General features: G+C 44.0%; 1 protein-coding gene across 2 annotated transcripts in view; it reads right to left on the bottom strand.

The window, feature by feature from the left end:
* The window catches only part of FBRSL1 (fibrosin like 1), a 965,642-nt gene that overhangs the window by 294,129 nt on the left and 655,947 nt on the right, over positions 1-15,566 (bottom strand). For both annotated transcript variants that reach the window (XM_084819250.1, XM_084819251.1), the window contains one exon: positions 2,354-2,383. In XM_084819250.1, coding sequence (XP_084675376.1) covers positions 2,354-2,383 — 30 coding nt within the window. The remainder of the gene's footprint in view (positions 1-2,353; positions 2,384-15,566) is intronic.

Below are 15,566 nucleotides of genomic sequence, written 5' to 3'. Positions count from 1 at the left end.
GTGGTTTCAGCAAAGTCAAGTTGAATTGTTTTTATATGTCTGTAAGCCAAATGGCAACCCAAATCTAAATTTGGAAATGTGCAAAATTTCCGCATTCTCTCATTTGTATACCTCAACATTTGGTTAAACCTTTTCTATGATTTAAACTTGTTGCAGATCACTTGTACAGCACTGAGGGTTCCTCAGAGCATTCGCCATCACACATTTGAAATTATCTTTGTAACGCTGACAACGAGTAAGGTGGTGCATGATCCAGGGAAAGTCGGGAATGCTTAAAATGCATTGAAATCAATGGGGTTTAAATGTTTTTAACTATGAATGTGAGCACCATTAAAAACCGACACCACCACCACCACCACCACCTGAGACTTGAGTCAGCCCAACTTTCTCTAGAACATGCCCATCTATTTAAGAATATGAACTGGAACTCCAAAGAACCTTGGAATTCCCAGGATCATGGAGCCCAGGCTGCCCATACTTGGCTTAACCGAAAAACCAACTTACACCATGTGATATAAACATGTATTCATTTATTTACAATATTTTTCACCCTGTCTGAAATTCTGACAGATCTATTGCGGCATAAGCTTTCTGGCTCTTATATACTTGAGAACAGAATGCTGAAGGTTCTAGTAAGCAGGAGGATTAACCATTCCATGGAAAAGCCCATTGAAGTTTTACCTCTGCCTATATCTGCACTAGTGGCCTCGGTGGCTTAGTGGTTAAGACGCTGAACTGCAGACAGGAAGGTCGGCAGGACAGCAGTTCGAGACCCGAGTGCCGCGTGACGGAGCGAGCTCCCGTCTTCAGTCCCAGCTCCTGCCAACCTAGCAGTTCGAAAGCAAGAAATTGCAAGTAGATAAATAGGTACCGCTTCGGCAGGAAAGGTGACGGCGTTCCGTGCACCTGGGTGTTCAGTCATGCTGGCCACATGACCACGGAAGCGTCTTCGGACAGCGCTGGCTCTTCGGCTTAGAAATGGAGATGAGCACCACCCCCTAGAGTCAGACACGACTGGCTGGGGACACCTTTACCTTTTATATCTGCACTAGTACAAACACAGGAATGCGGGGGTGTTGAACCTCTCTAATTCCAAGGGCCAAATTCAATTCTAGAGAAGCTCTCAGAGGCCACATTCTAGGGGTGGGCAAGGCCGAAGGCAACACAGGGCAGACCAAAATACCAGCATATTTGAACTTAAAGCTCTTACTGCTCTTAGAAGCATTTCAATTTTTTTAGAATGGGGGAAGCTGCACAAAAGTCAGGAAACCACCAAATGATTGGGAGTTGGGGGAAAGGGGATGGGCCCAAGGGAACCCCAAAGGGCTGGATTTGGCTCACAGGCCGAGGTGCTACATCCCTGCACTGATGTACTGCTAATATACCAGTACAACAGCCTGAGCTGTTACTGACTGTAACAACTTACATACTGCTTGGGTTCAGTTACACATCACACGCACGACCAATACACGTGGGTTACACAACAGAGGGCAATAGTTATTTGGGGAATAATTGTACCGGTGTCTGAATTTCATCCACAGTGATCTCAGCTAGGACCCATCCCAAGACGGAACCAAATACTGATATCTGTTGAACTTGAAGGCAATGACCAGGCTATAAAATGTTCTTTTAACACAACTTCTGGCTGTAGTTCACAATGCAATATAGTGAACAGTCCTATTACAGTCAATGGGAGTACTTTGGAGTTAAGTGGTGCTAATTAAGGTTGCTTCTTCCATAGGTGAAGGGTTTGTATGCCAGTGGAGGTCACTGGGTTAAAACAAGAATCCATACATGCATCTCTTTCTGTTGCAAACATCTGACTGCAATCTCCCAATGATGTAGGTATCAAGCAAAAAGGTCAGAAAAATCATTGCTGCATGATAGATGTGTGTGCACAAAATATACTCTGACAGTTACAGCATCATCTGCAAAGGTAGGTTACTGGTTGTCCATCTTCTAAGCCCATTAAAAAACTGACATGTTCAAAAGTCATTATAAATAAAATATTGCCTTTCAAGCAGTTACTGAGGGAAGTCTTTCTCCAAAATCAGATGATAGGAGTGCTAGCACAGTACTTCAGTACTTCTCTGATCAGGGCACATTAATCAAGAAACAGATCATGTTAGCAACAGCAAGCCCTGTTGTGTGTGTGGGCATAGCTACGCTCAAGGTGAAAGACATCTTGTGTGGCTGAACCAAAGCATTTAAGGTCCAGCAATTAATTTTTCTAAAATATGACATCAAAGCAGATGGAAAGTATTATTTTATTTTGAGTTTCCTCTTACTTTTCAAGTGTTGGGAGGCCAGAAGATTTTTTTTTTTTTTTAAAGGAAGGGACATTTGGCCTTACCTTATCGTCAATGTCACTCTCGCTGTCACACTGTAGATTGAAAAGAAAGAAAAAGACTCATAAGACCTTTAAAAAGATACAGAAATTACACATATCTGTTACATAATACAGCTCAAAACTTTATCAGCACTGAGGGCCTCATAAATGTAGCAGCAACAGAAGGAAGTATAACAACATACACATTTACTTGTATGCAGTTTCTGTATATTGATCTGCAACATAATCTGCATATACAAGAAGAAGACTCACTGAAGAAGGATCAGCATGGCTTCAACAAAGGGAAACCTGGCCTAACGAAGCATTTTGAATTCTTTGAGAATATTCGCAAGCATATAGATAGTGTTTTTCTGGTAGAGAGACATTATCTGCACTGACCTTTTGGAAGGGTAGGATATAAATTCATTAAATAAACATATAAATTTTATAAATATGTGGGCTGCAAAAAATGCACTTTACAATGTCCCTCATCAAAGATTCCTAAGCTAGCTTGTCAGTCATGAAATAAGGCAAACATTCTTCTTATGGATAAGTAACTAGTTTAAAACACACACACACACAGAGGAGGCTGAGAACAGATTTTAACATTCAGTGAGTGCACCCTCAAGAATCTGTTTTGGGATCAGGGTTATTTAATTTGTTTAGAAATTACTTGGAGTTACAGGTGAGGAACAGTTCGCAGCAGTGAAGTATGCAAATGACACAAATTATTCAGGATAACAAAGTCCCAAGAAGGAGCTTTAGAAGAATCTCTCTAAATTGGCTGACCGAGCAACATAAAAACAAATAAAATATTTTATTTTAAAGCCCCTTTTAAAGGGCCTTAAAATAAAACAGTATCATATAATACTATGGTATGCCCATTTAATTACCATTACATGAGACTATGGCATATCCATTTAAAGTATTTAGTGTAGTCCTGCTATCTCATTCAAAATGGGTGTAACACAACTAGAAAGGTTACATAAAATATTAACTAAAATGATCAGAGAGCTGGAGTGTTTTCCTGCAAGGAAAGGCTTTAGTTTCATTCCTAAATAACGGGGTCACAGCAGAAGTTTATAAAATGAGGACTAAAGTGGAGATTTATTCTCTCTCTCCAAACACTAGAATTTGGTGTCATCAAATAAAATTAATTTTCAGTTGGTTCAGGACAAACAAAAATAAATATTTCTATGTGTACGACTCAACTAAAATCAGATATTCCAAATCCAGGTGATGATCTTCCTAAATCTTCCAGTTCCTCTTTCTACCCTGCTCTGAAGCTTTATGGCAAGGGCATACTATTTTTACAGTACTCTGATCCTGACCATCCCTGTAGAAGGCAAGAATTCTCCTCCTATGAGCAGAGGCAGCCATTGGCTGAGTGACAAATAGCTCAGCCAACCATCATTTGACAGCCTCTCCCAGACTGTCGCACCGCTTCCCCTTCCCCAACTCAGGAATTTGGGCTGGCCCTCCTCCTCTCCCAACCCCTTCTCTCTCCCAGGTTCTCTGGATGCCACACAGCACTGCCATTCTGGCTCCAAACCATCCTCCAAACTCCAACATGACCATTTGGGTCGTTCACAGCAGCACCGTGAGGTGACGAGGATCAACAGCACTGCAGCGTTGCAGCTGGCTGAACTTTCAGAAAGCGTGGGCCAGCTGGGAGTCTGCCACTGTTAACCGTTGTCATCAGGCTGCACTACCTGTGAGCTCAGAGACCCAAGCAGTTGTATTGGAGCCTACCAGAGAACTGGAGTTGGAAAGCGGCAATCTCCACAGACTCTCTTCCTGGTAGAAGGCCCTGATGGCCCTCTGCTATACATGGCCCTGGATGAGAATGCCATCTTTGTCATCCAATATCTAATTTAATGTCTAAAATGTCTGCTGCAAAGAACATTTATGGGAGTTGGATCCATCAACAACCATGACATCTAGAAATGGAATCTCTGTGGAAGGTTCAGAAAGACAGCGAACACCGAGGATTAGAAAAATACGTATTCAGAATTTGGTTGATTACACTGGCATCCCACTCTCCCTCCAAGAAGGATTCCTAGACAGTCTCCCATCCTGCCTACAGATGTTGGAGGAATCTGTCCGGGGGGTGGAGCTCATCGAACTTTTATCAGCTCAGCCCCCTGGACTTTGACTCTCTTTCCTGTAAGCTGGCCTGACTCAATCTGCATCAAATTGGGCCAGTTTGGGGGTTTTCATTTCTAACATAAATAGCAATTTGTGCAAATTGTTATTTATGTTTTAAAAAAAGATCCTGAAAAAGTTCCTGGATTTCAGGAAGAAATCTGCAGCTCAGCTCACAAATGCAAACCGAGTCGGGGCACTGCAGAAATCTGGCGAGCCCAAAAAGGGCTGGATTTCCCAGCGAGGGACATTCCTAATCCTACCACTGGCCAAGCCCAGACCTGCTTAGCTTCAGCAATGTAACTTAAGTATCTGCTTTCAGACCATTCGGGGCACTGCAGAAATCTGGCGAGCCCAAAAAGGGCTGGATTTCCCAGCGAGGGACATTCCTAATCCTACCACTGGCCAAGCCCAGACCTGCTTAGCTTCAGCAATGTAACTTAAGTATCTGCTTTCAGACCATTTGTTTGAGCCCTGGTAAACGCTTGGATTCTCTACTCTGTGGGAAAGAGTGACATTCCTTGATTTGTAGTGCAATTGCTTTCATGCAGTTAAAATCTTACATTAAAGTTCTGAAAGTATTTCTAGATGAAAAAAGTTATAAAGTCAAGGAGGAGTAAAGAAAAGTGTACTTAAGTAGTTTTTACATTAAACACACTTGCTGACTTTAAAAATGAAATGTTTCTGTTTTCAGTTGTACATATGGCAGGATAATGACACCTTGGGAATGTTTAGGGATGCCTACATCTCACTGACTGGCGATGAGAAAGCATTACCATTGCAAAATAAAAATGAAGTTTGGCACTCCCAAAGCAGTGGGCTTCTACATTAAACAGGGAATCATATCTTCCCTACAGAATGCACTTGTTGTCAGTTGCCCACTGCTTCTCAAGTTACATTATTTTAGACAGAGATATGAAGTAGTTGACTTTGGATTTTACACCATCAAAGCACTAGCAACTAGGGGCAAAGAGACTGGATTTTTCACATCTACACTGGTTCTCCTCTGAGGACTATTCCACATGCCTGTTTCTATCCAAATGGACTGAAAGACCTGTCAATTTCCCATTAAAACCTACCAGCCCTTATCTGTGTGTCAGTTTCACTCTTTTTACTTGCACATTTACCTAAAGGCATGTTTTGGCAGTGGAACTAGCATGCACAGTGTTAACCATTCTTATGATTGGTGTTGATTAAAAAAAAAAAAAGTCTGGAGCATCCCTTAGTGGGAGTAAAAGGAGGGAAATCTGTTGTACTGTCTAAGCACATTCGTGTATACCTTGTAACGCAAGCAAGACTAAAGGGGACTTGATCTGCTCCCAATTCTGTGCTGTTTTCAGACTACAATTTAGTGCAGGAGTAATTAGTCCTGGATTTCCTTTGCTGTGAAGCTATCCCATAATCCAGGGGTGGGCAATTTATCACCCTCCAGATGTTTGGGCCTACTACTCCCAGCATCCTTTGCCATTAGCTATGCTGGCTCGGGCTGATGGGAGTTGTAGGCCCAAACATCTGGAGAGTCAAAAGTTGCCCACCCATACCATAATTCTTTGAAGAATTATCTTCTTTTTTAGGGCACTCTATACACAAATGTCTTGCCAAGGGACAAGAACAAATTGTTCTCTGCTTCTACCACCACCGCCAAATGGACATCTCACTTTAAAGACATTCTGGGGACACTAGCAAGCGTGGTATTTAATGTTAAACACACATTTAAAACAGGACACATAAGAATGCTTCAGGTCTAGGCAACTTTTCTATTATATATAAATAGCTATTCTTATTTATGTAGGAAGAGGGGACACTAAAAATTTTACAGAAATGCGGGGGCGCGCGTGCGCGCACGCACACACACACATACTTCTTGCCATAGATGTAGTTTATGTACAGGCAGCAAACTTCAAAGGGATGGTAGAATCTTATAGGATTTGTGATTTTCCAAAAGGTAGTGAGTAAAAAAAACACTGCACAAATTTGGAGAAACTGTTCACTTTTTAATGCATTTTCATCAAGTGTGAAATGGGAAGTTTTCAATACCACTGAAGGGAAATTTTCCATTTTTGAAATATTCACCTCAAAAATCCTGAACATTAAAAAAGACAAAGTAATTGTTTTTCAAAAGAAGGGGAGCAAAACTACCAGTTCAGTTTAACTTTATTTTTAGTTAAGATTATAGATAATCAATAAGAGATTACCTTTCTATCTTACAGGTAAGCATCTGCTATAGTGTACTGAAGTCACCACTGCCAACCCGCCTGGGTCAGCATGGCGGGGCAGATGCCAATGGCCCATGGGCTCAGAAGGGCCCATCCCTGACCACACCAACCCCTAAGATGTCAGTCGCGAAGTGGAACCAAACACTGACTTGGCTCCTATTCAAAAGTGCTGCTCTTGGAGCAACAGATACTCAACCCCTCACCACCACGCTCCTCTGAGGCATTCCATTTGGGGGATGTGTCAGGCCCCCACTCTGTAGAACTCCCTCCCTAGGGAACTCTGCCATGCCCCCTCTTTAATGAGCTTCTGCCACGCATTAAAAACGTGGTTGTTCAGGCAGGCATTTGGAGTGGGTTAGGGTATTTTTAGAAATATGATGTTTTTAATGTAGAATTTTATTGTTTTAAACTGTTTCTATTATTGTACATCACCCAGAGTGGCTGGGTGACCAGCCAGATGGGCGAATAAATAAATAAATAAATAAATAAATAAATAAATAAATTCCATTTGGGGTAGTTTAAGATGGCAGGCGGCAGGGGCAGAGCAGAGCCAAGCACTAGCTGCACTGCCATTCAAAAGTGCTGCTGCCTCCCTGGGAAACCTTTTTGGGAAGAGGGAGGTGGCCATGGAAATGGTGGTAGAGGTGGAAGCTGCAAGTGGGTGAAGTGGAGAAGGCGACTGTGAGAGAGGAGGAGGAGGACACGGCGAAGGCTACTAGCAGGTAATGGAGGAAGAGGTAGGGGGGCTATTGGCAGCATCATTCCTGGGCCCCCGCTGAAGACTGCCACAAGGCCTGACTCCCACGTTCTCATTTGGCAAATCCGCTTCATCTGTACTTCTCTAAATGGAGAAGCAGCACCATCAAAAATGATTTTTAAAGAGGCAAAGGTTTTCTGCTTTTAGCCATGCAACAAGTTAGCACACACAAGGCTTTCCTTACAGAATGTCAACCGTGGAGGAATTTAAAAGGTGGGGGTGAGGAGAGCAGAAAACTCTCCACATCTTCACCTCCCACGCAGCTGTTGTCAATGGGACAAAAGCCCTTGTCAAAATACACAGTTAAAGAAATGTGAGGAATGGCAGCGTTGACAGCTATGGGGGCTCATTGAAAGACAAAAGCCTCAATTACCTGAATTTTCCTACAGGCCTGTTAACACTCCTTGTCTATAAGTAAATCTGTAAACAGCCTATTGTGTTGTGTTCATAAAGGCTTGTAAAGGGATTACTGGAGGAGTTGTGCCAATTGCCTCTTAATTCCGCCAAGAATGTTTGCAAAGCAGATCCTAATTGCCCCACATTTTTTTGTAAAAACAGTTTGGGGGCAGTGACAGGTTTAAGCCTGAGTCCTGCTAGGGGAAAGTAAGCTTAAAAAAAGAAAGAAAAGAAAATCCCAAACAAACAAGACTTTGTGCAGTTGGCTCTATCTGCCACCAACAAGTGATATGTCTCCCAGCATGCACTAGTAATGAAGGCAGAGCTGATTTTTCCAGGAGAGAAAGAGTTCCAGGCCATACTTTGGATTGAACCTTAGTTCCTAAAAGAGATTAGCAAATGAACTGGTTCATCCCCAAGGTGCTTTCACACAGGACACTAGAAATGCCTTTGAGGTTCCCTTCTGTTCTTTGTGTGCATGTGTGAATACTGTCAATGCAAGACAGAAAGCAGAAGAGAGTCATTCAAAAATCAAACATACATTCTAGCCAATGTAAGTTTTCAGACAGCTTTCCCCCCCCCCCCTTTAAGTTAGATTTTAAGCTGGTTAATCACTTTTTAACCCTTGCTGGCGTTATTTATTTTTGCAGTTAGATGTGTTTTATTGATTTTATGGTTTGATTGATTTCAATTTATTATTAACTATCCTGAGCTCTGCTACAGAATGGTCTACAAATTTAATAAAATTAATTAAATAGGTTTTGCAGTAGAAAATAACAGGCACATAAAATGTAAAATGCCAAGTGGGAAAATAGCTTCAATTTTAGGGTTAACGTTTTGGTTGCTCCCCTCATCTTAGCTCCCAAGTGTCTCTGATAATCAAGAATGTCCTTGATTTGAACCTAATTTTAAGCTGTCTCTAATTATTAAATGTTGCTGTTCTTTTCACTATGTTGTGCTGACCTTCTAGGTGTACAGGCAACTGTGTCTAAGGAAATCTCTAGAACAGCAAAACCTAAATCAGTTTCAAAGTGTTTGAAGTCTCATAGAACTGCCAGGGGTACCTGAGGATTTGCCGCATTTATTAAGCTGCCATATCACTGAAGAGGCTCATAAGAATTATAACCCTCTAATATTTAGAGTTCATCGACACTGGCTGGATTTACAGAAAGATGGTTACATGCTTGCTTGTGATGCTACCAGGCTGACACAACCAGTGGCTGTTTTTGCAAATAACAATAGCAACAATGCAAACTGTATTTTGAGAGTCATCTGACCGTTATTTTGAAAGGTAAAGGGCTATGTTTGAACCCTGGACAGATTTGATTTAAGCTGTCAATTCCTCCCCCCCCCCAAATGTTACTATTGCCTGAAATCTAGCTGTGTAAGCCTTGCGGGGGGTGGGGGTGGTGTAGCAGCATTCTATGGCCGCTCAGATGCCATCTAAGGACTACAGAATTGCTCTCTAAGGATCTAATATGTTTGCCTAAAATATACAACATATTAAATATAATTAAGCAGAAATGGTTGGAGACTGGCACTTGAACTGCCTCTTAATTGGCGGTCATTAAAACTGAGCTTTGGTTTTCAGGGGGTGGGGGAAATGAAAGCCAGTATGGTGTAGTGGCTAGAGTGTTGGACTGGGAGTCGGGAGATCCAGGTTCTAGTCCCCACTCGGCCATGGAAGCTCACTGGGTGACTTTGGGCCAGTCACAGACTCTCAGCCCACCTCACAGGGTTGTTGTTGTGAGGATAAAATGGAGGAGAAGGACTACGTACGCTACCTTGGGTTCCTTAAGGAGGAAAAAAGGCGGGATATAAATGTAATAAATAAAAGCACAGCAGACAACTGCTTGAAGCCCATGAGGTGCTGAGCAAAGCCCTAGGGAAATGTATCAGGAGTAATGTCTGTAGCAGCAAGCAACAGAAGACAAGTCTACAGGGCCTGGGAGAGTTCCTAAAGACCACAAACATTGCCTTGCCAGCCTCTGAGTACTGGAGTAGGTCTGAGGGCAGCCCAAACCACATCCTTTAAGTTGGAAAGATCTCAAAGCAGGGGTTTAGAACCTCAGGCTTGACGGCCTAATCTGGCCCTCCTGGGGTCCCACATGGCCCTGCCCTTTTAAGAACATAAGAAGAACCCTGCTGGATCAGACCAAGGGTCCATCTAGTCCAGCATTCTGTACACACAGTGGCCAACCAGCTGTCGACCAGGAACCCACAAGGAGGGCATGAGTGCAACAGCACCCTCCCACCCATGTTCCCCAGCAACTGGCGTACATAGGCTCACTGCCTCTGGTACTGGAGGTAGCACATAGCCATCAGGACTAGTAGCCATTGATAGCCTTTCCTTCCAGGAATTTTTCCACCCCCCTTTTAAAGCCATCCACATTGGTGGCCATTACTACTTCCTGTGGTAGCAAGTTCCATAATTTAACTATGCGCTGTGTGAAGAAGCCCTTCCTTTTATCTGTCCAGAATCTCCCACCAATCAGCTTCATAGGATGACCCTGGGTTCTAGTATTTTGAGAGAGGGAGAAAAATGTCTCCCTATCCAGCTTCTCCACACCATGCATCATTTTGTAGACCTCTATCATGTCTCTCCTTACCCTCCTTTTTTCCAAACTAAACAATCCCAGCTGTTGTAACCTCCTCTCATAGCGGAGATGCTCCAGTGCCTTGATCCTTTCAGTTGCCCTTTTCTGCATCTTTTCCAGCTCTACAATATCTTTTTTTAAGTGTTGTGACCAAAACTGGACACTGTATTCCAAGTGTGATCGCACCATAGATTTGTATAGGGGCAGCATGATATTGGCAGTTTTGTTTTCAATTCCTTTTCTAATTATGCCTAACATGGAGTTTGCCTTTGTAACAGTGGCTGGATTGACATCTTCACTGAGCTGTCCAACACAACCCCAAGATCTATTTTTTGGTCAGTCACCGCTAGCTCAGATCCCGTCCAGCTATACTTGAAATTGGGAGTTTTTGCCCCAACGTGCATCACTTTATACTTTACAGCGGCCACACACTGGGTTGACATCTTCATTGAGCTTTCCCCTGGCCCCACCCCTTTCCCCCAACAACCAATAGTTTAGTGGTTTTCTGGCTTTTCTGCAGGCCCCCCGCCCCCATTCTAAAAAGCTGAAACGCTTAGTTACTAACTAAGGCTTAGTTACAGACAGTAAGAGCGTCAAGCTACAATATGCTGGTATTGGCATTTATTTTGGACCCGCCCATGTTGCCTTTGGCCCTACCCACCACTGCAGTGCGGCTCCCAAGAGCTTCTTCAAAATGGAATCCAGCCCCTGGGCTGAAAGAGGGTCCACACTTCTGACTTACAGGAACAGAGTTTTATTTATTGATTGATTTTATTTACAATATGTATATACTGCTCCACATCGAAGATTTTGGAGGGGTGAACAACAGGATAAAAGAATAAAACCCCATAATTAAAACGTTTTAAAAGAACAGATTTTGAATTTAATTAACTGCGGCTGGTCACTCAGGGAAGGCCTCTTGAAATAGCAATGTCTTCAGGAGGCACTGGAAGCAACACATTTGGTGCCTGCCTGACCTCAAAGGCAGGGAGTTCCACAGGAAGGGGGCCACCACACTGAAGGCTCTTTTCCTGGTGGGCTCCAACCAGGCCATCGGTCCATGTGGAACCACCAGGAGCAAGCCCTCCCATGACCTCAGTGACCAGGCAGGTTGGTAGGCGAGAAAGCGCTCTCTCAGGTATCCTGGTCTCAAGTTGTTTAGGGCTTTGTACACTAGTACTAAAACCTTAAACCTGGCCCGGTAGCGAATAGGCAGCGCAGTTCCTTCAGCAAAGGGGTTACATGCTGAAAAGGGGCAGCTCCTGAGAACAGCCGAGCTGCTCCATTCTGCACTAGCTCCAGCTTCTGGACCAGCCTCAAGGGCAGTCCCACATAGGGCGCATTGCAGTATTCCATTCTTGAGGTTACTAATGCCTGTACCACTGTGGCCAAGCTATCCCTGTCCAGGAGAGGCCACAGCTGGCGAACCATCTGAAGCTGGAAAAAGGCACTTCGAGTCTTCCACATCAACATATCCAAATGTCCACTACAGCAGTGATGTTCAACTTGTGCAGAGCTGGGACTCACTTGGAACCCCAACATAGCAACATGGGAATCAATTCAAAGAGCCCATGCACTCAGGGGGTAGAACCCAGAAGTAAAGAGGTGGGGCACATGCAGCTTCCCGGCCAATAGGAGGAGGCAAAAAATCACACCAGTAACACAAGCTCAATTTTCAGATTAGAAGGGGAGGAGGAAGTCCTTCCTCCGGAGAAAGAAAAGAGTGGTGATGGCAGCATTGAACCCACCTATCTGAGGTTGTGTTGCAGCCCTTTTGTGGAAGACCTATACTCTAGAGGTATGCTTCAAGGTTCCTTTTTGGAGAGTCTGAGCCATCGGTCTGGGGAACAGTCAGACTGTACATTACTCAGGTGGGGCCTTGGGTAGATTTGAAGAACATGGGAACATGAAGGCAGGGACCTCCGCCTCAGCATCCCTGTCTAAGGTATCTGAGAGCGGAGCCAAAACACCACCCTTTTCAATGGCAGTGACAGAGGAGGACAAAATGTGCACGGGGTTGCACAAGGCTTAAATTCAGGTGTCCATCTGTGGACTCCAAGGCACAACAGTGTTTAAGGGTGGGCATTCATCATCCCTACCACCCCACTGCCTCTGCCATATTGTTTGGTTAACTATGGCACCCACTTCTGCCTAGCCATTGCAAATTAGAAAATTCTAGGTAGCTGCCTAGATTAAACCAGGTTAAGCTATTTTAAACTATTGCCTATCTTGCCTGCTCTGACAATCAACAGCTATTCAGGGTCTCAGGAAGAGTCTTTCAAATCAACTGCTATCTAATCCCTTTAAGAAGGGTTTGAATTTGGGACTTCTCGGTGCAGAAGGTGGTCTCCATAAAGAAAACTGAGATGTATTTTTCTTCAGGAGCTACGGCTGAACTGCCTATAAGAGCGGCTCATGAGTCATGGCTTCGTCCACCCTTGTGTTAATACCTTCTTACAGTGCTTGGTTTCTAAAAACAAAGCATCAGACTCAACCCTGCGCAGAAACTCTTCCCAGATGTGTGTGGGTAGGATTAATTTGTACCGAAGTGTAGCCATGAAACAGTAACAACAACGAAGAATGTATCTGAACATGTGCAGAGTGCATTTCCTCATTTCCAGCTCCCACAAATCTGGAATTAGGCAATGGTTCTGCTGCAGCAGAAGGCATCATATAGGAAGCGCCTTCTTATAGCATAGACTGTCAGCGGTTCTCCTGGGTCTGTAACAGAGGTCTTTCTGATCACTGGCTCCCTGATCCTTTTAAATGGAGACAGAAACCAGAACCTTCTTTTTGCAAAGCATGAGTTATTCCACAGTCCCTCCCCAGCATTCAAGCACACTTGAGCAGTACACCTCTCCTTTTGGAAATGAAACGAAGCAGCGTGCATGAGGGCTAGTTGCATTTGTGAGAGAAAGGCACTTCACATTCCACCAGAAAACACTTCTTCATTCCTATTACGCATCTTCCGGAGCTAAACATGCAAAAATGGTTCTGGGACTAATCTGGTTTTGAGGCCTAGAGCTCAAATTTGGAGCACCTTGGTCTCTGTACCTCACAGATAATTATTTGCTGGTGGCAAAGTTGGTGCGGGATTGGTGTTCATGTGGTTCTGTGTTTATAGGGTGGGTTGTGTCCTGCCGCCCTCTTTCAGGTTTGTCGCCATATTAATGTCCGCAGGGTGTTGCTTAAGAAGATGGGAAGAGGGAGCTTTATCACAAGCCAAGCTGACAGAAAAGCCTGCTAATGGGACTTGAGGCTTACGCACAAAAGAGAAACTGCCAAAACATTACGCTACCGCCAAGTGTCGGAGGGGTACTGATTTATTGCAGCAATTTTGCCACTGTGTCCTTTATAAGGTTCCTAGAGTCTGTTCCTGCTGGCAAGAAACTGTGAGCTGTTGCAGCTCAGGGAGAAGCCTCGAAACTGGCCAAGAGGTTTGGGGGGTGGGGGGGAGAAGAGAAGATAGGAAGGAAGGAAGCGGGAGGAAATCGAATGTTGACTTGAACTTGCCCCAGGCAAGAGAGAGTCCTCTTAGCTCCACTAGCTCTTTGACAGCTTGATGAAATGAGTCCAGGGCCTCCCCATGGCTAAACCAGCCCAGGCTTCTGAACGCTGAAGGGGATTGGGGGGTAGAGCTGTAAGAAACAGACTGAGCCTCAGGGCAGCAATTTCCTTCCCTCCCCCCAATACCCACCTCCCTTCTCAGCATTTGGCTGGGACAGGGAGGTCATAAGCACTACACATGTATACACTGAGCCACCGCGCTTCTCTCTCCTTCTTCCTCTCTCTGCACAGGGGAAGCACAGCAAGAGAGTCTTTATGGTGGCAACTGAGGAGTATAGCCCTGAGCACTATAGCTAATTTTGAGGGGCAATGATGGTTGGCGGATATGGTTGGCAGAGGCTGGCCCTTGTGGTGAAGGCCATTTTGTTAAGTGACCAACAGCTGTCATCTGCAAGCTAGGCAAGGGAAGTGTTTGTGTGCTTATATGATGAAAATGAGGTTGTCCCTGCAAATTAATCCTTCAGTCTGCCTCAGTTTTAACAACAAAAAGGTGCAGCATTTCCTCACGAACCAGCTCCTAGGATTCTATAATTCTCCCCCACCCACCAGACTCTAAACCTGCCTCCTTGTAATAAGCTATGTTACCTCTGTGGCTCAAGGACCCAATACTTTAAAAATACTATTTAAAAGTCTCTTTTCATTCCACAAAAGCGAGTTGATCTGCTATAGCTCAGGGTGAATTCCTAAAGGACCGCTGTATTCCCCAACCCCCCTCCAAGCCCTTTTTCTCTTCTCTTTTCCTTAGTCTTCATAAATTAATCAGGAAGGCCCTGACTAAGTCATTTCATGCTGTACAACATAAAAGGAAGTCCCCTGATGCTCTAACCTAGGATCTATTAAAAGCAGAAAGAGGAGGGAGTAAAATAAGAGGGAGGAAAGAGTTGGGGAGGTGGGGAGAGAGAAAAGCAACAGAGGGGGAAAAAACACTCAACCTTTTTGATTTTTTGTTAGGATAAAAGCTGGAGGACTTTGTTACAAATTTTAGCCTACATCAAAACACCTTAAATAATTCAAAGAACATGTTTAAAGGGAAGGAACTGAATGTTGCTCTGATGTTCAGTTGCTGCAAACGCAGAATATTACCCCAAACAGCAGCCTGTTAAGGGAGGCAGACGGGTGGGAGAAGTGGAGAGGGAGCAGCCTTGAGCATTTCAGTTCTTTAGAAAAATGTCAGAACCTGTAGAAATCATAATTTCCAGCGACTTTTTTTTTCCTTGGGTGTGCGCATGTGTGCATGATATAAACTCAGTGAGACTGAAATGTAGGTTTCTGACAAGCTGTTAACAAGACAACTTTTGAAATCTGTCTGGAGCTCTCTGGGAGATGGGCTGCCACTTCACTGCTCTGAAGAAGTTCATGACATGACAAGCAAAAATCAGGGAACAGAGACCTAAAAACCATGGTGTAATTTTCATTTGCTTCTGTCGTGAAAGAATTCAGGCAGAAATATTAGAAGGCTGAACAACTAAAAAAAGGAGCGGGGTGGGGGAGAGAAAGCCAAGAACTCGAAAATCATTGCTTGCATTTGGCAAGCATTTTGACAAGCACCCTCCAACTGT

This window comes from Heloderma suspectum, chromosome 13, assembly GCF_057233095.1.
Source record: "Heloderma suspectum isolate Gila_16-S chromosome 13, 16-S_ref, whole genome shotgun sequence".
NCBI classification, from domain to species: Eukaryota; Metazoa; Chordata; class Lepidosauria; order Squamata; family Helodermatidae; genus Heloderma; species Heloderma suspectum.
The sequence above is the reverse complement of the archived record's forward strand: the minus strand, read 5'-3'. Positions and strand labels throughout refer to the sequence as shown.